The sequence below is a fragment of the Phyllostomus discolor genome, chromosome 7, assembly GCF_004126475.2.
Source record: "Phyllostomus discolor isolate MPI-MPIP mPhyDis1 chromosome 7, mPhyDis1.pri.v3, whole genome shotgun sequence".
Lineage (NCBI taxonomy): Eukaryota > Metazoa > Chordata > Mammalia > Chiroptera > Phyllostomidae > Phyllostomus > Phyllostomus discolor.
In genome coordinates this window covers 109,514,376-109,537,467 of record NC_040909.2, presented here as the reverse complement: position 1 = coordinate 109,537,467, position 23,092 = coordinate 109,514,376, and the positions used below count along the sequence as shown (strand labels likewise).

Sequence of the window (23,092 nt, the reverse complement as noted above, 5' to 3'; positions counted from 1 at the left end):
AGGAAATGCCACATGGGTCAGATCAGTAATCAGCCTGGTCCATTCTTATCACTAAGTGGCATTTGGGAACATTATATAAGGAGACATGACTGCTTTCCATTAAATCAACCTGAATAGGTCAGTGCATTAAAAACTAACCCCATTATCCAACTTCCCTCCCCATCTTCCCTTCTCTTTCTCTCTGTGACATTTATTAGTATGGTTTTTCTACTAACTCAAACTTGAAGAAAGCTTTTTAATCTTTGACCCCTCTCATTCCTTATCTCTCACATCCAAAATGTGTTAATTGATCTTTATTAATAATATTCTGTACCCCATTTTCAAGGTCATTAGTCCAAACTATTAGCTCCTCAAATCTGATCTCTCTCTGATCTTTCTCCTTTTCATCCATTTGTCACAAACCCAAGAGAATATTCTCTGAAAAATGTTTATCTGGAAGTCCCTCTACTTATAAGGGTGTGATAGTTCTCACTGGCTGTAAATCTGATGTGGTCCCATCTTACAATTCTGCTGCTATTCAGTCATCACCTTCCCTCTAACATATCATCTATATGAACCTTTCAGAAGTGCCCTACACATTACTGTGTCATATATATGGTATAAAATAAAGAAGTAATGATCACCAACAAAATGCACTTCTCAAGGTCTTCTTGGAGGAATTCTTATGGAAGGTGGTCCCAAGAAAAATCCACTCATTCTTGGGCTCAGAGGCAAATAACAAGGTGAAACACCATTTAACAAAGCTTTCAAATGTTACCCTCCAGTCCCTTCAAAAACACTGGGTAGATATCACCCAGTCTCAGTGGTTTATTTGCAACCCACGTTGTTAATCAGGCCCTGAGCATCCAATGCCTTTACCAATAGTTGATCTAAAACCCATAAGCCACCACTTCTAAAGAAGGCAAATTTTCCCTGTTTTTCCCCTCAGAAAAACTTTCAATTTGATGATTTAAAGTTCTAAAACTTCTTGGAAACTTTACATGCAATTTTTCACAACAAAGAAAATCAAGAATGTAAGAAGTCCCATAAGACCTTGGCCTACTGAGCTCCTCCAGAAAAATTAAAGTGTCTTTAGCTGATTGATATTGATACATTTTCCCAAGAGCCATCAAAATGGCACTCACTCTTAGAAAACCACTTTTAGTGTGAAATGCATCACAAAATTTTTCTTTAGTACATTAAGAGTACAAAATATGTACTTACCAGCTTGCTCCAAGTGACTGTAATTCTAAGAGTACAATGAGGCTGTCAAAGAGAACTTTTACAGACTAAGAAAAAGAAGTTCCAATTAAATCTAGAGCAATAACCTGGCACAGGTGCAAATACATCAGCCTCAGACTACTCTATCAGTGAGGCTATAAACCAGAAACTACAAGATAGAAAACAAAAGGAAACACAAACAAGGACACTGAGTCAAAAACACTGACTCTGTTTGAGTCAGGGAGAATGGAAGAGCCAGGGAGAAAGAAAGAGTGAAATAAAGAGAGAAATAGAGAGTAAGGCAGAAATAGTGAGTAGAGAGAGTTACAGAGAGAGAGGGGGCAAATAACAAAGAGAGATGCAAAGACAAAGAGAAATAAAGATACACAAATAATCATAACTATTGGAAATCTAAATTTCCTAGTTCTACATGAAGTTAATCATGTAGATATACATTATTATTAATTATAATTTACCCGCAAAATCAGTTATCAAAAAACCTATAGTTATTCTTAGCAACACCATGGATTGGACCTGGAGAGCATTAGTGAAATAATGCTCTCCCTGCTAAGAGCTAAGCATGGAGTGAATTCATGCTAAGTGAAATAAGCCAGTCAGGGAAAGACAAGTACCATATGATTTCACTCATATGTGGAATCTAATGAACAAACTAAACTAACATGCAAAATAGAGACAGACTCATAGATAGAGAGCAAGCAGGCTGACAGCTCTGGGCAGCGGGTCAGAGGGTTGGTAGGTAGAGAAATGGAGCGAAAAAGAGCAAGAATGCATGGACATGGACAGCAGTGTGGTGACTGGGGGGTGGAGGTAGAAGAGGGTGTAAAGAGATAAATGATAATGGAAAAAAAACACAATAAAAGATCAATAATTTTAAAAAAGAAAAAAACCTGTAGTTATTAACCCATGATATGTTGTTAGGATAAAGGAGTCAAAGGGATTAACAAAAGGGAAGGAAAGGAAGAAATGTGAGCTGGATAAGGGTGTTTATTGAAAAGGATACCCGAGTACTATCAACCTACACTATTTCATTATCAAGTCTTCAGGGAACATTGTCTATACTTTTAGAATTTCAAAAGAAAACCTCCTCCTGGAAGATTTTCCATAAAATTAAACTTGGATTATCACTAGTATGATCTAAAAGGCTGACTCTATTAAAAGCTATATAAAATAAGTGAAAAAAAAATCTCATCCTTGCCTCCAGAAGCTTTGAAACTGAGACAATATATACAAAGACAAAGATATAAGGGGTGAGGAAAAAGCAGGTTTACATATGGAAAATAATATAATAATTAATAAATAATTAATAGCAGAATAAGCTGTGTTTTGCATACTCACAACTTGTACATTACATGAAAACTAAAAAGCATATAAATAAAAGTAAAGAAGTTACCTTGTGTAAGTTCCTATGTCTTCACTGACCTGCCAATACATTTTACACCTCTTCTGGAAAATGACCTCATTACTTTTAAAATTTGCATTGTTCTGGTTTCTAATGAGTTGATCTCTTTATATACTTGTTAGCATATAGGTTTCTTCTTCTTTAAACTGCTTATTCAGAACCTTTGTCCACTTTTCTACTAAGGTTATTGCCTTTTTCTTGTTAATTTCCAATAGTTCATAGTCCACATATTAATCTCATAACAATTTTAGACAGTGTTAATAACTTCTCCCAGCTCACCATCTGTATCACACCTTTCTTCATGGTATTCTTCAGTGAGTAGAAATTATTAATTCTGATGCAGTCAAATTCAGCAATGTTTTATTTCTTAAGGTTTGTGCTTTTTAATTTGGGTCTGTGTCAGAGTGTGAAGGCAGATAGGAGAGGGAAGTGGTGACCCTATTCTTGAGGAAATGGCCAAGAGGAGAAACGGTTGAACCAGGAAGATGTGGGCAGAAAGATCCACCATGAGGCAAGTTGAAGAAGGAAGGCAATTGGAAAGGTATGACCTGGGGCGACTCCACCACATGTTAGCTATGTGACCTTCCAGCAAAACACTGAACCTCCCAGAGCCTGGCATCTGTAATGTGTGATCCCTATATCTCTATCCCAAAAAGACAATGTAAGTAAAATAATCGGCACAATGACTAGCTTATAACAGACAGGCACTCAATACGGCATGTGAGTTCCTTTGTCCCCTTCATCCACATTCCCACTCCTGATTTGATGGAGAGAGGGAATTTGCAACCTCTGACACCTCTGATCAGATCTTTCAGCTGATTCCATACCCCCAAATTCCAAGTATCACCTGTGGACACAGGCTCTCCAGAGCACTTCTGTTCATAGTGCGATTAGATAGCAGACAAAAATTAAGTCCCGAACAGAACTGTGAAAATGCTATTTTCCTGATGAGACCAAAGGAGGAGAAGACAGGTGCAAATAACTAATTATCTGACGACGGGAGCTTGTGTATAAATTTGTTAGCACTAAGAAAAGACATTCAAAGTACCAGCTATAGAATGCCTGCCTTTGGTGGATGTGCTAGCAGTATGTTGGAAGACTATTTTAGGTTCCTATAAGATGAATAGAGTGAGAGTTTAGAATAAACTTAAACTGATGCTTTCTAGATTTTCTGATCCACACTGCTTAAGTTTTCAGGAAGAATAGATTATGGTGAACAACCTAATCATGATTTGATTGATATTCATTTATCCTCTTCTTTCCTATGTGCCTTCACTTCAGATGCAAACCAAAACATTGTTATCTGGGTATGACAGGGTTATAAAAGCCCTACAGAAATCACATAGAGTTAAAGGAAGCTCATTTGCACATTAATGAGTTTTTACATATCCTTTTTAAATGTGTGATATGTCTCACAATTTACCCATCAGATCAATGGATTTTTAATATGCATTTATGAAATACCAGACACGAGTACTAAAGGAGATACAAACATAAGTAATATGTGATTTTTATCCTGGAGTTCTACTCCATAATTTCTCATAAGAAATAACCATGTGAACAATCAACTACAATAAATTGTGATTATTGTTTGTTTAATATAGGCAAACAAATTGTTATAAGAATAGAAATTAAAGAACAATTAAGTTTATTAAGTTTTGGGTTCACAAAAGACTTTAGGAAAAAGACACATTTTAAATGAGTCTTTAAAAATGAGTAGGAATTATCTAGGCAGAGAAAGGTTGGATTGGATTAAGAATAGGTTTGGAGTTAAGGATAGGTTAGCTAAGGTGTAAGAAGCAAATTTTAAGGCGAGTAGGTATGAACACGTCAAGATAAGAGCAGTTTGGCCCCTGTGGCTGAAGCATAAAGTGTGTGGCTTAGGAAAACACGAGTCTAGAAACAGGCTGTGGTCCCTTTTTAAAAGGTTGTAAGAATTTAAACTATACTCTGAACAATGGAAAAGATGCTAAGCAATGAAGTGATGTAATGAGATCCACATTTTACAAAGACAATTGAAGCAGCAGTATGGAAATTTATGAAAATGAGACTGAATTAGGCCCTGGCCCATGTGGCTCAGTTGGCTGGGCATCATCCCACAAACAGAAAGGTCATGGGTTCGATTCCCAGTCAGGGCACACACCTGGATTGTGGGTTCGGTCCCAAGTCAGGGATCATGCAAGAGGCAACCGATTGATGTTTCCCTTTTACATCTATTATTGTTTCCCTCTCTTTCTTGCTCCCTTCCCCTCTCTCTAGAATAAAAGAAAAAACATTTTAATAAAATGAGACTGGACTTAAGGTCAGTGAGAAGGCAATTAGAACACTGTAGGATGGTGATGCCAGGTCCTGAACTTGGATGTGACAGTGAAGATGGAAAAAGGAGTCACATGTGACATTTAAGGGTTGGTGAGCAATTGAGTGTGGGAACAAAATAAATGGGAAGGTTTATTTATTCAACATACTTCTTGAAACTTTTCCGTGTTTGAGACACTATGCTAAGGACTAAGGCAGAGTTTCTCAACTGCGGCACTACTGGCGTTTTGGAACAGATAATTATTTATTGAGGCGTGAGGAGAGGCCTTCTCCACACATTGTAGGATATTTAGCGGTATTCCTCTCCTCTGCCCACTAAAAGCAAGGAGCACCCTCTCTCAGTCACGAGGGTCAAAATTGTGTCCAAATATTGCCAAATTTCCCCTGGGGAGCAAAACTGCCCCCTGTTGAGAATTGCTGAAATGGGGATTTCTGACTTAGGAGGCTTATTATCTTGTAGAGACATGCTTATGTTATAAGCATATATAGGGTGCAGAAAAGCAGAAAGAAGGAAGTGGTCAATATGTCTTTGGGGATAAACAAGCATTGAAAAAGTCTCTGTAGAGGAGGAGACATTTGAGCTAAATTATTAAAGATGAGCTTTCTGGGCAGAGGACAAAAACATGAAAGTAAGATACTATATCAGATGTTAGAATTCTGAGGCCCCAAGCATGGGTGCCAGGATGGATGGCAATATTATTAACAAAGAAGAGGAATAGGAGAAACAGGATGCCAAGTTTGCAGGACTCACAGAACATCCAGTAGTGCTTGGAAATGCAGGTGGAAATCAGGAACATGCATGGACACTTAGAAGTCCTAAGAACAGTGGGTGTTTAAGGTATGGGACTGGATGCTATTACTTAAGGATGATGTTTATCGGCAAAAATTGCTGAAAATTCCAACATTTAAGAAGAGTCCTGGAAAAGAGATGCATGCAGATAATTAAGAGAGAAATAGTAGAAAGGGGAAAGGAGAACCTACTTTAATTTACATTGCAAACTTGACAATCACCTACATTATTTTTCTTCAATCTATTTCTGCCCAGGGAGATATGCCCTTACTTCATTTCAGGATTACTTTGCTTATATCTTTTTAGTGCTACTAAATCCACTATAATTCTTCAGCTACAGAGGACTGAATTATTGGTGATGTTATCTCTACTACATAACCAATAGCTATCTCTTTTTACTTAGCTGTTTATTTATATATGCAAAAAAGCCATATTACATTGTTACTAAGAGGCATAATGAAATGAGCACTGTATTGCATTTGGACAATTGGCATTCAATATCCATTTCAACCTCTTTTAAATGTGCCTCTATGTCTTTAAAAACTAAAAGACATTTCTTGGGCTTCTTACACTAGGGTTGTAGAAGTAATTTAAGTGTCATCAATTTTATGCACCTGAACAAGAGCTGGAAGGTAGAAAGTAGGTGGAGGCTGTTTCCTCCTGCTTTTGTTGTCTCAGAGATAAGCACAGTTATAAAAATGTCTGAATTTTCTACAGCAGCTTTCTGATAAGCTCCATTACTTAATCTAGTTTTCAAGTTCATTCCTGAAAAGCTCAAGTTAAAATCAGCATCATTAGCTTTCTCAATCATTCTGCAAACCATTTAACACCCTCTGATATACCCATGTCTGCTTTAGCTTTAAACTACTTAGAGTGGTTCCACGATGAGCATTAACTACCAGTCAACTCTACACATTAAGCCCAGTCTAGTGCTAACTCCACCTCTTCTTTCTTCAATTCCCAGATTATTTCCATAAAGAACAGGCATGAGGTACACAACACTAGGACATGAACCAGCAGAAGTACCAATCAGTGCACAGAGCTCAAAATCCAAGCCTAGCCAGACTGGGACCTTTGGTTTGTAGGTGCAAAGCAGGTCACCCCACAATCTGCGAACCATGGAACATGAGGTGACTGTTCCAAAGCCTGTGAAACTGAGTAAGAACTGTTTCTTAGAGCAAGTACTCTGAAAGCAAAGGGAGCATAGATTAGTCAACTTTGTTGTTCTATCATCTTTTAAAAGTACTCAACAGCCAGCTAGTCCTCCTCAAGTATGAAAAATAAATAGGCTTTTGAGAAGAAATAAAAAAGGAGGAAATGGATTTGGACCAAACAACAATAAAAGAATTTAAATCTTTGTTATACAATGAGTTGCTATGCATCCTAGAAAATCATTAAGGCACCGATAGAAAAATGAGTAACAAACATTTACAGATAATTTTAAAAAGAAAAATATAAGCAATCAGTAAACCTGTGAAAATGTTAACCTCAACAATAAGCAAAGGAAGACAGAGTAAACTGATAGTGAAATATCACTCTTAGCGCATCAAACTGGCAAAGATTAGGAAAACTACCCAGTGCACCCGAAGGTCCAGATATTAGAAAATTAAGATACAATGCTAATAGGACAGTAGATGTGTACAATCTGGCAAACAATTTAATTAAATGTATCAAGAGTCTCAAAATGTCAACATCTATATTAAAGTTTTAAATAATTAAATACTTAAGTAATTACTTAAATAAGTGTATTAAATAATTAAATATTTAAGTATTTGCATTGTATTATAAATAATTCATAGTATATATAATGTTACACATATTCTAATACATTAGCATCTTAAGTAATTAAAAATATTAAGACTGAAAAATTGGTTTCTATGAATTTTATTGACATTCTTTATAACTACAGGAGCAGTTTTTTTTAAGTATATTATACTGATTATGCTATTAGAGTTGTCCCATTTTTTTCTGTCCTTTAATCCCCTCTGCCCTGCATCCCCCTTCCTGCATTTCCCCCACTTAGATCATGTCCATGGGTCGTACATATAATAAGTTATTTGGTTTCTCCATTTCCTATACTATTCTGAACCTCCCCCTATGTATCTTGTACCTACCAATTATGCTTCTAATTCCCTGTACCTTTTCCCCTATTTTCCCCCCTCTCTCTCTCTGCTGATAATCCTTCATGTGATCTTCATTTCTGTAATTCTGTCCCTGTTCTAGTTATTTGCTTAGTTTGTTTTTGTTTTTGTTTTTGTGTTTTAGATTCAGTTGTTGATAGTTGTGAGTTTGTTGTTATTTTACTGTTCATAGTTTTGACCTTCTTTTTCTTAGATAAGTCCCTTTAACATTTCACATAATAAGGGCTTAGTAATGATGAACTCCTTTAACTTGACTTTATCTGGGAAGCACTTTATCTGCCCCTCCATTCCAAATGATAGCTTTGCTGGGTAGAATAATCTTGGATATAGGTCCTTGCCTTTAATTACTTCGAATGCTTCCTTCTAGTCCCTTCTTGCCAACAAGGTTTCTTTTGAGAAATCAGCTAACAGTCTTATGGAAATTCCTTTGTAGGTAACTCTCTCCTTTCCTTTTGCTGCTTTTAAGATTCTTCCCTTATCTTTAGTCTTGGTTAATTTAATTATGATTTGTCTTAGTGTGTTCCTCCTTGGGTCCCATTTCTTTGAGACTCCAGCTTCCTGAACTTCCTGGAATTTTATTTCCTTTCTCAGATTGGGGAAGTTTTCCTTCATTATTTTTTCAAACAAGTCTTCAATTTCTTGCTCTTTCTCTTCTCCTTCTGATACCCCTATGATTCAGATGTTGGAATGTTTAAAGTTGTCCCAGAGGTTCCTAAGCCTCTCCTCATTTTTTTTTTTTGAATTCTTACTTCTTCATTCTGTTCTGGTTGAATGTTTATTTCTTCCTTTGGTTCCAAATCATTGATTTCAGTCCCAGTTTCCTTTCCTTCACTGTCAGTTTCCTTTATATTTTTCTTTATTTCATTTTGCATAGCCTTCACACCTTCCTCTATTTTGCCCATACTCAATCATTTCTCTGAGTATACTGATTACCAGTGTTTTAAAATCTGCATCTGATAGATTGGCTATCTTACAGGAGCAGTTTCAAAACTATTTTTTAGAATCCTCTTAAGTCTTCCTAAATTATCCCAATGAACTCTCCTTTTCTGCTATTTATCAAAAACATAAAAACCTCTCCTTTAAAGTTCTATTCTTACATCTGTATTAAAGGATTTTTATAGCCATGTTATTTTAAAGAGGAGGGAAAAAGGAAATAATCTAGATTCCAATAACAGAGCTTTGGTTATGTTAATTATTGTATATTTAAATTTTGTGACCATAAAATTGTTTGAAAGGATATTTATTACTGTGTGGGCAATGTTTGTGATATATGGCATTAAAGGACACAAATATATGCAATTTAATTCAAATTTATATAATGAAACCATAGGTGCATATGGAAATATTGGAGGAAAAATTAACATGCAACTACTCTGGAGGAAAAGATCACAGACGATTTTACTATTTTCACATTTAGGTATGTGCTTTCTGTAATGAGCAGGTTGACAACCTGCTCATATCATCAATATGTAGAATGAAGCAATGTTTATTTCATTATTACAAGTGAAAACACTCTGAGAAAAGAGTTCCCTTAAAACATGTACAATTCCTCAAACATGAAAGAATAATGACTCTGTATTGAGTATAGCACTAGATGCTGAAAAGAGAGAGAAATGGATACATTTATACAGTACTTCAGGGGGGTCCCAAACTAATAGAAAATACACAGCTTGTAACACATACTATTTTGGGACTAGTACTTCCATAGAGACGTCAGTCTCTAAAAAAGATTAATTAAGTACTCAGAGATCTGCTGTGTTGGGTTTAGACAAGATCCACTGAGTTATATGTACTGAGGAAAAGCAACAACATTCTGCCCAAGTTCTTCTTTCTTGCCCACATGCCAGCCTCTCCTCTATTTGGCTACTGATTCTCATTGTTTTACTCAGTCCATTTATATCTGATGTCTGCTGTGTTATGTCGGGATTGACTGGAGTTATACTTTCTCCTGTCTTACTTTTAAGTTTTGCTCAGCATCTCATCTTACTTGGCTTGCTTGTATATCTGTCTTCTTCCAGCTCTCCACAGATAGCTCACAGAGCCCTAACCCTGACATAAATAAACTAACACATACTATAATACTCAAGTCTAGAATGGAAAAGTTAAAAATATTACCTTTGGTTACATAAGCAATCTGCACTGTAGCATACACCTGGGAGAATCCTGCTCTCATGAACTCTAGCTTCACCGATCACTTGTGAATTCTCATAAAGACCTCAGCCTTTTCAATCTGGAAGAGACCTGACAGATTCTTATTCCAACCAACTCTCATTTTACAGGTGACAAAACCAAGATCCATAGAGATTAAATGACTCCACTAAGGTCACACAGCTGCTAGTTGACTAAACCAAGAGATACAACATGGGTTTCCTAAGAGATGAACTCTGTGGCACACTACCTGCACCTAGAAGACTCTTTATCCTGATTTCACAGTATCTCCTGAGGGAATTTTTCCACACCTGGTCCTGCCTAACTCTCCAGTCTCCTCAGAGCTGAAAATAGTCCAGTTGCGAGACAACTGTTTATCTACTTGGAGCCCCAGGGAGTGAGGAGTGAGGTGAAAGTGAGTCTTGGATCACCACAATAGATTCCAGCGAGTAAACTTCACTTCCCCTGGGTGTTGAAGGCCCCAGGAGCAATCAGTAACTTGGCTTGGTTTACAATACCAGGCAGAAAGCCAGAGAAGAGCAGGCCCAGATACAGAATTAAAAATGAGCAGAAGAAAGAAATGAGAAAACATCCCCCAAAAGGTGCAAATATCAATATATTTTGCCATCACAGTATAAGTATCAGCAGCTTTTGAGACAGATCTGCTTCAGTCAGGTGGCTAAAAAGGAAAATATTATAAATGAAAATAACATTAAAAGGTTTGTGTGTGAAGCAATATAGTCTAATGACCAAAAGCACAGACTCTGGAGCTGACAGTTGTTCATGCCCGAACTTGGTCTCTTACAAGCTGTATGCAAGTAAGCAAACTACCTAACCTCTTACAGTCTGGTTTTCTCATATGGAAAAAAAACTGTAGACCTTTTAAGGCTTAAATAAAAAAGAATATATATATATATATATACACACACACTGCTACTTAACATATATTAGTGCATAACAGAAGGCAATTTAAAAAATCATGGTCAACACTATACAACTCAGGCTAAGGGGATTCCTGATACTTTAGAGGACTCTATTGCCTATTCATGCAGCCTCAGGGAGATCAAAGCTCACCATCACAGTGGTACTTCCAGAATGGTAGAGTGAGAAACTTGGCCGATGACTCCTACAAAACATTTAACTGGGAAAAATCACTTTTTAAAAATCACTTAAAGTCTCTCAAAATTGTCCTAAGGACATACAAATGGAGAAATATTCATTCAAGAAAAACTACTAAATCTGAGTTAGAATAACAATAGTCTGTAGCACTTGGGCCATGACCTGCTTCCTTCTCCCATTCCCAGGTCCATGTTACGAAAGCCCTATCATCGGCACTCAACTACAAAAGGACTGAAGTCCCATTCCTCAACCCAGCCCCTACTTGTATGATAGAAACCCTACCTCAAGTGTAGCCATCAGGAATACTGGGGCTCTGATCACCCTTGTCTCAGCCCACTCACACACAGAGGTTCCACATTGGGAAAGACAGGCTGAGAAGACCAGGAGGTACCACTCTGCATACCTAGCACCTGCTAGAGATATCAGTCTTAGAGCAACAGGCCACTATCTCTGTGTCTGCCTCCTGGGAAGTAGCACAGAAGTTCTCCCAGGGAGGAAGCAGGTGAGGAAGATGAAGAGCTTTTCAGCTCTTACCCAGTTAGTGACTTTATTTGGGGGAGAACTTAGAGAATTCCATATTTATGGTATTTTGAAAACAATGGGGAGGTTGGTAGAAAGAAATTAAGGGGTTGTAGGTAGTTTCATGATACTACTAGCAATAAGCAAAATGGCAGAGCATTTACAAGTTTAACAGAAAAAAAGCAAGGAAAGAAACAATCAAGAGAAGCCCTCCTGGGACATAGTAAACCCTGACAATTGCAAAGCCATGTACATGTTCCTACTTGGAAACAATTAAAACAGAACATGGGCCAGACTTGAAAACACTTCCTAAGTTGCACACAGATCCATCAACAAAAGGCAAAAGCTTCACTGGAAAAAGGGGCTTAGGCAAAACCCTTGACCAAACACCAGCTGCAAAATAAGCTATCCTGACCCAGGGGAAATTATTATTAGGTCAAGCTTAATAATACAATTATATGCATCCTACTTAACATGCTATAATGCCAAGTCTGTGCCCTCTCAGATTGATTAGAGAGGAAACTTCCAAGCTACCAGGCCCTGGCTGAACTTGGGGCAAAAACAAAAACTCCCTGAGTTTTAAGAATAGTCCCTAAGCAACATAAACTCCCAATGGTAAAGGGTAAAAGTATAACTGGCTAAGGGAACTGAAGCATAAGTGTTGACCAATAAGTGGCTTATGTAGACCCAGCAGTGACTCCCAGGGAGCCAGGTGAAAGTAAAAATAAGGGAAAATAAAAGCACTCTGAACATGGACATTAGGATTTGTACACTGTGGGGGAAACAGACTTCACAGAGTTAGTACAACAGTCATTAAACAAATAAAGGACAAAACAAAGAACAAAAACAACATCAACCTCCAGTGGGTGAGGGAGGAGAATGGAGAAGAATCAATATCTAGAGTAGCTAGAATATATTATATAAAAACTTTGACTTTCAACAATAAAAAAAAACATGAAAAGAAACAAGAAAATGTAACTCATTCCAGGAAAAAATCAGGCAATAGAAACTGCATTTAAGAAGGTCCAGCTGTCAAACCTATCAGATAAAGACTTCCAACAGTTATTATATTAGGTTCAAGAAACTCAAATAAAACATTCTTAAAGAATTAAAACAGGTATGATCACAATGTCCCATCAAATAGACAATATCAATAAAGAGATAGGAATTATTTAAAAAATGGAAATTCTGAAGCTGAAAAGTATAATGACTGAAGAGAAAAACTCAGTAGAGGGGCTCAATAGTAATATTTTAGCTAGCGTAAAAAATATTCAATGAACTTGATGATAGATTATTACAGGTTATACATTCAGAAAAACATAGAGAGAAAAAAAAGGGAGAAAAATGAGCAGAACCTCAGAGAAATGGAAGACACCATTAAGTGCACCAACATACTCACAATGGAAGTACCAGAAGAAGAGAACAACAACAACAAAAGACATAGATATGTTTCTAGAAATAATAGCTGAAAACTTCCCAAATTAATGAAAAACATTAACCTACACATCCATAAAGCTAAACAACCTCAAAGTAAGATAAAAGCAAAGAGATTCACACCTATATACATCAGAATCAAAATGCTGAACACCAAGCATAAAAAGAAAATCTTGAAATCAGTAAGAGAAAACGACTCATCAAATAGAAGGGAACCCCAATAACAATTACAGCTGACTTCTCATCAGAAACAATGGAAGCCACAGGACAATGAGATGACAAATTGAAATTTTTGAAAGTAAAAAAAGTGGCAACCAAAAATCGCATGCCAGTGAAACTGCTTCAAAAATAAAAATTACATAAAGAAGTAAAGATAGAAGCCATGAGAATTTTCTGCTAGCAGACTGCTCTGAAAAAAAAATAAATGGAGTTCTTTAGGCTGAAAGCAAGTGACACCAAACAGTAATTGGGATTCATATCCTAACAAAATAAAAATAATAAGAAGAAAATAATATAAATAGCTGTATGCCAACAAAATATATGACTTGGATAAAACAAATAAATTTCTAGAAAGACACAAACTACTAAAACTGACTCAAGAAAAAATAGAAAATTTGAATAGATCTACAATGTGAAAAGGTATTGAATTAGTAATTAATCTTTCCACAAACAAACAATCAAAAAACAACCCAGGCCCAGATGGCTTCACTAGTGAACTCTACCACAAACTTAAAGAATTAATGTCAATCTTTCACAAACTCTTCAAAAAATAAGAGAAGATAATAGTTTCTTACTGATTCTTTGAGATCAGAATTATCCTGATACCAAACCAGACAGAAATCTCACACAAAAAATAAAACTACACACCAATATCCCTTTGAATATAGATATAAAACTATTCAACAAAATACTAGCAAGTTGAATTTGGTAAAAAGAGTATATACCATAACCAAGTAGGACTTATCCTAGAAATGCAAGGTGAGTTTAACATCTGAAAATTGGTTAATGTAATACACTAGATTCAATGGGGGAAGAACAGTCTTTTCAGCAGATAACTGAGACAACTGAATAATTATATGCAAAAAACTGAAGTTGGATTCCTACCTCATGCAATATACAAATGTCAGCTCACAGCCCTAATAAGTGCTAAAACTGTAAAATCCTGAGAATAAAATATAAAAATAAATCTTTGTGACCTTGGTTTAGGTAATGGTTTCCTAGATATAAGACCAGAAGTACAAGCAATGAAAGAAAACTTAGATAAATTATATTAAATAAAGAACTACCATTGAGAAAACGAAGAGACTAACCATACAATGGGAGAGAAGATTAGTAAATCATATTCTAATAAGGGACATGTATCCAAATACATGAAGAGCTTTTACAATTCTAAAAATTCAAATAACCCATGACAATAAAAATTTGGCAAAGGATCTCAATAAATATTTCTCCAAAGATATACAAAAGTCCAATAAAAATATGGAAGGATGCTCAACATCATTAGTCATTAAGAAAATGTATATCAAAAACACAATATCACTTCATAACCCACTAGGATAGCTATGACTGAAAATATAGATGATAGCCCTGGCTGGTGTAGCTCAGTGGATTGAGTGCAGGCTGCAAATCAAAGGATCACTGGTTTGATTCCCAGTCAGGGCACATGCCTGAGTTGCAGGCCAGGTCCCCATTAGGGGACACGTGAGAGGCAACCAGACATTGATGTTTCTCTCCCTCTCCTTTTCCTTCCCTTCCCTGTTTCTAAAAATAAATAAATAAAATCTTTAAAAATATGTAGATGATAACTAGTGTTGGAAAGTATCTATAAAATTTGATTATATTAGTGGAAATGTGAAATTGTGCAGCCACCTTTGAAAAGTTTGGCAGTTCTTCAAGAAGTTAAATGTAGAGTTACCATGTGGCCCAGCAATTCTACTCCTTGATATACATGGTCTCTCTGGAAAAAATCCAGCCATTGTTAATATAATGAGAATGGTTTGTGTGACATCAATGTAACCTGGTGGCTAAGGAGAGTGGACTGGAATGAACATGTATGAAAAATGATGACTTCACTTCACTAGTCAGTGCAGGTGGTACATGCTATTGAGTGAATGTGTACTGTGTGGCTGTCACATTCAAAATTACTGAGTAGAGCAATGAATCTACATCAGATTTTGTATTAAGCTTGAATATTTCACTGCAGAAGCCATTTGGATGATTCAGAAGGCCACAGCTATGGGCAACTGGTGATTGGCAGCTTCATCACAACAATGCACCCGTTCATGCATTGTGTTTCATGCAGAGTTTTTTGTGAAACATCTAGTCACCCAGGTGACTCAGCTCCCCTGCAACCCAGATTTGGTACCCTGTGACTTCTGGCTTTTTCCAAAACTAAAATCACCTGAGAAAGGGAGGAGATTTCAGACCATTGATGAGATTCAGGAAAATACAGGGCAGGTGATGGCAATTGGGTGTGAGGTCCCAAGGTACCTACTTTGAAGGGGACTAAGACATCATTGTCCTATGTACAATGTTTCCTGTATCTTCTTCAGCAAATGTCTTTATTTTTCATATTACATGTCTGGATACTTTCTGTACAGACCTTGTATACCCAAGAGAAATGAAGCCTATATCCATAATAAAACTTACACATAAATGCTTATAGCAGCATTATTCATAATAACCAAAAGGTAAAAAAACAAAATTAAAAAAAAAAACAAATGTTTAACAACTGATGAAAGGGTAAAAGTGATATATAATCATAAAGTGGAATATTATTCAGCAATAAAAATGAATTGAGTACTGATTCATTCTATAACAAGGATGAAAGAAAACCTTATGCTTCGTGAAAGAATCCATCTACAAAAGACCACAGAGTTAGTGAATTATTCCATTCATATGACGTATTCAGAATAGGCAAATCCATAAAGACAGAGAGCCTGAGGCTTAGGAGGGTTTTGGAGAGGGATGGAGAGTAACTGCTAATCAGTTTCTTTTGGGGCTGATAAAAATGGTCTATAATTACATGGTTGTGGTGGTTGCAACATGCTGTCAATATGCTAAAAACCACTGAACTGTCTATTTTAAATTGGTGAATATTATGGTATATGAATCATACCTCAAAAAAAAAAGATGATTAAATATAACCTGACCATCTAACTGAGAAAGAGGGGACAACACACATTTTGGAGAAAGAGTGGGAGCTGAGGAAGGGGATTTGGCAACTATGACGAGCAAATGCAGTATTTCGTGACATGAGCTGGCATCTGAGAAACTGGCATCAGATTGTGATGACACAAATGTTTAATTGCATCCTTAACCTTTCCATATTTGCCACCAACAGTTTTCACTCTCACACATCCTTAGAGTCTTCGCTATCTCACAGTTGCTGAGTGTTTTCTGTTTACTGCCCTTTCCATTATATGCTTCTGACATTCCAAATGCTTTATTTAGTACAGAATATCTCAACTCATCCCCATTGACATTTTGAGCCAGAAAACTCCTCATTGTGGGAGACTTTCCCGTGAATTGTAGGTTGTTCAGCATCCCTGGCCTCTACCCACTAGATGCCAGTAGCACTCCCTCCCACAAGTGGTGACCATCAGAAAGGTCTCCAGACAATGTGCAATGACCCCTGTGGCTCAAAATTGCCCCCGGTTGTATGTATTTGGGGCAGGGGCACTGGTCTAGTTTGTATTTATGTAATTTGAAAAAGTTATGCTAAAAATAAATGAGCTTCTCCAGACAGTGAGGGGGTGGAGGGGAGCCTGACCATCTAATTCTCTGTTGGGTCTTTCTGCTGGCATTAGACAAGGTTAAATGTTTCTAAAAACTTTTTAGAGAAGGTCAACTAGTTTCTATACACTCATTCCTCTGCCATGGATAACAGTCCATGAATACAGTCAAGACCGACTGATAGCTCACTGCTGACTGGTGCTAACTATGCCTCAAATCCAGGCATTTATTTTGTCCAATGAAGCTGAGCCCATGTGCTAATAAGTAAAGGTAGAACTCTACCCTGGATAATTCCTCCTATTAGAGGAATCAATTCAGTGTGCAAAGTTCTGCTCCCTATCTCACTAAATCTAAGAAATTCTGCACACTGAAGCCACCTGGAAGAAGTCATAGTTTTTCTATACCATTAACATACCTCAGTTTTCTGCAGAATAATATTACAGTTATACTAGGTAAAAATTATCAAGTTATAAGACTGACATACATATCGCACACAAATATCTATATTTTCTTCATTTAAAAAGTGGCCCTACACAATCAAATTTCTTTAAAAAAGTAACAGAAGGAAGAAAGGGAGAGAAGGAACAGGGAAGAAACAAGAATGTAACAGTAGAGAACTCATTAATCTGATGGAAAAGGAAATGGTTACATTCTTTTTCTTATCACCCAAGTTATAACACAAATCCTGCACACCATAATAAATTAGGTCAGATGACATTAGTTTTATAAAGTACACAGCAAACTGGCTTGAAAAAAACAAGTGATACCTTCTGGGGGAGTCCCGATGCTGCTTCCAAGGCCCAAAATCGCCATCTTGTACATCCTGGGCTCCAGCATCACAGCAGACTCTTCTCCCCTTTCCCAGTGGGGTATTTTGACTGGCTCCAGGTGGACATTCTCCAGCCCATCTTCCTTTAGGTTTTGGTACATGATTTGAATGGCTTTTTCTAGATTCTTGGAGCCACTTAATCTGGGTCCAACAGTATCAACCAGAAGTGCCAGTCGCTCATAGGACCTGTTCTGGGCTTTACCATAAACAGCAAGGTCTATGATTGCTTTAGCAACATCTCCATAGTGGGCTATTTCTTCTTTTATTTCTTCAAAAGTCCTCTGCGAGGTGTCATTCCTGTATATAGCTTTGCCAGAGCTCAAAAATAAAAGGTGAACGCCGACAAACGTGAAGAGAAGAAATTTCATTTTTTCCAGGTTGTTTTCTTCCTAAAATAATCTATGTAAATAAAAAACATGTTTTAGGAAAAGATTGTCACAGTTATCTGCCCATAACCCAAAGACTGTTTTTAAAATTGGACTGCCCACCCCACCTTCCACCATCAAATTCAGGTCCATAACTTCAAAGAATGAAGAAATAAAGAAGAGCCCTGGCTGGTGTAGCTCAGTGGACTGAGTGTGGGCCACGAACCAAGGGTTGCTGGTTTGATTCCCAGTCTGGGCACACGCCTGAGTTGCAGGCCAGGTCCCCAATGGAGGCCATGTGAGAGGCAAACACACACTGTGTTCCTCTTGCCTCTCTTCCTCCCTCTCTTCCCCTCTGTCTAAAAATAAATAAATAATTTTTTTAAAAAATAAGTAGAGAAGAAATTACTGGTCTTATCAATAAGGCAGCATTTATTAAAAGTGATACTGTACATAGAGAACCCTAAAGATTCCACCAAAAAACTATTTAAACCAATAATGAATTCAGTGAAGTAGCAGGATACAAAATTCATATTCAGAAATTGGTTGCATTTTTACAGACCAATGAAGAGCTATCAGAGAGGGAAACTAAGAAAACAATCCCATTAACAAATACATCACAAAATAAAATAAAATACCTAGGGATAAATTTAAACAAAGAGGTAAAAGACCTGTATAGAAATTGAATAAGATACTAATAAATGGAAGTGTACACCATGCTGTTGGATAGGAAGAATTAACATTGCTACAATGTCCATTTATCCAAAGCTGTTTTCCTTTTTGTTGTAACTATTTACATGCATAGATTCTTGGTTTCTACAGTGACCATAATAATGCTTGTTTTTAAAAGCTAAATTTTATTAAGCAATCAAAATATTTCACCAGATTGCAATTTATTCTTGAAAGTACATTTTCAAATGTACTGTTAGTATTAAAAAAAAGGTTACTAAGCCATCTATTAATTAAGACTAACCACATGTATCTACTTCTCATTAAGAATTCTCTAAGCAAACATTCATTAACGATTTCACAGTACATTTCTAGTGATGGATGGGGATGGTATAAATGACAGCATTGTGGAGATACAAGAGAGCTTAGGGATCCTAGTCCATACCCATGCTTTTTAGAAAGTTAATCAAGGCTTTTGTTGTGATTCCCAGGCAGCAGATAAACCAGCAGCTACAATCAACCAGGTAACTGGAGCAACTAGCACAGACTTCCCGAAGGATTAGGAATTGTTTTCTTAGAAAAAACTGTATGCACTTACACATAATAGAAACCCATAAAGAATACCCAAAAGCGGTCTGAGAAGCAAATAACTATAATAAAATATCTGTACTCAAGCAGACTCGTACATAGAGTCACATGAGAAGACAGAATAGAACAAAAGGAATCATGAAAAGCTCTAGAGAAAACACATGTCACAACCGCCCCCAGGCACAGCCGAGGGAAGGAGCGGCGCACCCCTCCTCGGGATCACAGAGACACCATCCGCAGTCTCGGTCTGGATTACACGTGTGTTCAGAAAATAACAGTGCCTAAGTCTATCCTTGTTGCATCTTTTTGCATGTATGTCCGTTGAATTATTGAATAACCTGCCATTTTGATAAGGATACTTGATGTCTCCAAACATAATCAGTTAAATTAATTTTGACACAAAAATGATAGAAATACTTTAAACAAAAACTGCTATGTATGGCACTCTGAATAACTTACCTACACTGTATCTTCAAACCCCACACATGCAATAAATGCTTCTTTTTAAAAAGTAGGTTAGTTTAAAAGATGATGGTGTCTTACTTTTTAATGAATAAGCTTTCCCCTGAGTATAACACTGGCACCTTAGAAAGTTTACTAAGATTGAAGGCATAAAATAACAAACTACATGAAGAGTCACCCAGAACACTGTGCACAAGAAAACACATGGCAGTTGGTTCTAAACCTGGATTTTCCTGGCACATAATCTGAAAATTACTGACATAATTCTTGGGTAGAAAATATAATTATATATCTACTTATATATTAAATATATAATTATATATTAATAATTATATTAAACAACAGATTCTTACAGTGCTTACAGTGCTGCAAAAACCTGTTGTTTAATTATTTTTATTGATTAAATGTGTTTGAGAGAGAGAGAGAGGGAGAGAGTGAGAGGGAGAGAGAGAAACATCACTTTGTTGTTCCATTTATCTACACAGTCACTGGCTGGTTCTTTATGTGCCCCGACTGGGGATGGGGCCCGCGCCCATGGGGCATCAGGACGATGTTCTAACCTGTGCTACCCAGTCGGGGCACAAGTTTTTTTTTATTAATTTCACTTTTAGAAATGTACATTACCCCAACTAAAATATGTTTTCACTAATAAATAGTAGAATATTATAATAATTACTAACTGCCTATATTTGGAAAGGTAACAAAAATGGAACAAAACATTTCTATATCACATTCCACTTTACAAAACACTGTAAAATATAATATGTAATTTAAAAACACAGGGATTAGAACCAATAATTGAGAACAACTTAAAAGAAATTCTCTCCTAATTCATAAATTCAGGGTCACTGTACATGAAAAAAAAACTTCATTCTAGACCTAGAGTCAATCCAAATAAGAAGGATGAGCACAGGCACCAGTTTATTTGCCCGGAAGGACTACAAGCACTAGCCCTCCTCGGTGTGAAAAAATCTAGGCCAGAAGTAGGAATATTTTAACATATAAAATCAAGAAATGTTTGGATAAGATGAATAAAGATTTACTACCAAATCTGTTCATATTAGTAACAGGGGATAGCCCTAGTAGGTCAGAGCTAACCATAGGAAAAGAAAATGTTCAATTTTACCAGTGAGCATAAATGTATCAGCGGTTTCCCTAAGAAGGGAGAAGACTGGATAGAATCATGCATGAGTGCGTCATTGCAAGCTGAAGCCTTTCAATCCACCACAAAGCACTGTCACCATATCGACCCGAGTGAGGGTCACTATGGGATCAACTGGGGGGTTTACTCACCCGAAACACTGCCAGTCTGCCCCAGCCCAGAAATTCGGATGTCCCTATGCAGTTGTTTCAGTCAAATAAAATTAAGCACCACTTTTCTATAGTCTGCAAAGGGAGCAAATAATTCTGTGGTGATCAACGAAAACAAACAGTATTACTCATCTCCAACATTTTATCTTCAGTAATTGTAAAAGATGCTCTTTGTTCTGTATCAGCTTCATGTCTCCATGCATTTAACAAAAAGGTATTGAGTACCTATTAAGTACTGAAGACACAAATGTGTAGGATAATACCCACCCCCTCAAAGGGCTACGAAGTGTAATGGGGACACAGGTAACGTGACAATCCCTATAACTGAGGCAGTTCCAAGGTTCTGCAAGAGCAGAGGGGAGGAGAGGATTAGGAGGACTCAGGCTTGAGCAGATAGGTGAAGGGTAAGCACGAGTTAACTTAGCCGTGTGTGAAAAAGGGGGGAGTGGCACTGAAGAAAAGGTAACCCGCAGAGGGGGAACCCATACAAAGGCACAGAGGCTTTATAAAGCACAGCCTCCAGAGGAAACACAAGTAGCTGGATGGTGAGTTGGGGGAACGGGTGGAGGGTGCAGTAAGGATAGGAAGGGAGCAAAGCGCCCCGAGGTGCTGTGACAGATAACTGCCAGGCCTCATGCAGCCAAGAAAGGGAGGGAGGAAAGTTTCTCTGTGATTTTCACTGTCCCCGGCACCCTGGCATGGAGAATTCACCCAGATGCCATATCAGGGCAAGGAGAGCATAGGAAGTACCTCAAAGTCCCCAAACAAGCCACTACTTATTACATATCTGGTTACTCCGTGGAATTTTCACAGAGGGAAAACTATCACATGCTTACACAAGAGACATCAGTCAGGCATTCACTTACAGACACTCAAGGTCTTCTTCCATTTAAAATCCCTAAAATACTAAGAAACCAGTTGACAAAAAAAATCTATTGCACTATCAAGCAATTATAGGACATTTGAAATGTTTTTTTTAAATATTCTTTGTTCTTATGTACAAAAGGTTGAAGTTATTGTTCCTTTACTTGAATTCAAACTATGGAAAAAAGTATTATACTCTTCAAAATATGATGCTTTGAAAATCCATGCTGTATCATGCCTTTGAATTCAGAAACACAGATATTCATGGGCAACTTTGGAGAACTATTTGAAAAGGACTTGCGTCTCATACATTGTCTTCACCACCCATAGTTACAGATTACCTTTTTCATAAAAAGAGATAAAACTCTTCATAATGTTATTTTCATTCTTTCCCACTTCGATCTGGAAGCAAACTAAAGCAAAACCATTTTTTCTCCTACTGTGAATTATATTCTCTCTAATAATAGTTCTGTATTTTGAGGAAACACCACAAAATCCTTTGCTTCTGTTTCTAGATATTTCACCTAAAATATCAGTGTTTGAAAGTGCCTCCAACTATGATAGAAATGCCACAATGTACAGGCTAAGTGGAGTGGAAAAGGATACAATGAGAAGCAAAGGTGCTAAAAGACAGAGAGAAGAGGATTCAGAATCTGAGATTTTTATTGACATTTTATTGTGTCACTTTTTCTTCTAAAGACTGAAGATATGACAAACATGAAAACTTCAAATATTTCCCTTAAACCTTCCACTGCTGAACAGGATTTACTGCCATAAGTTTAACTCTTAGCCTTCCATCTGGAGCGTGCAGCAGATTTAAAGACCCAGAAATGCTAAAGCTGAACACAGACACTGGCACATTGAAATTCACTTCCAAACACCTGCTAACTCTCCTGGATTTATAATAATTAGCCCTTGAACCCTCTTAAGGAAGACTTGTTTCCTTATTAAATTCAAAGTTCAAATAATACTGGATTTCTATTTTCCATAGCTTATATTCCAATTATTCCATTGCTCCAGAAAGTTCATTGAGAGATTATTATATGCCAGGAACTCTGCAAGAATTTAGAGAAGACACAAAAATAAGCAAGATTCGATTCCTACTATTAGCAGGCACTGATAATTACCTATTCAATAATCATCTTCTCTTTTCTTGCTAATCAAACCCCAATTTTATATAAA

General features: G+C 36.9%; 1 protein-coding gene across 2 annotated transcripts in view; it reads right to left on the bottom strand.

The window, feature by feature from the left end:
* Positions 1 to 23,092, bottom strand: part of CPQ (carboxypeptidase Q) — a 404,327-nt gene that overhangs the window by 311,341 nt on the left and 69,894 nt on the right. For both annotated transcript variants that reach the window (XM_028534004.2, XM_036031280.1), the window contains exon 2: positions 17,590 to 18,050. In XM_028534004.2, coding sequence (XP_028389805.1) covers positions 17,590 to 18,019 — 430 coding nt within the window. In that variant the 5' untranslated portion in view covers positions 18,020 to 18,050. The remainder of the gene's footprint in view (positions 1 to 17,589; positions 18,051 to 23,092) is intronic.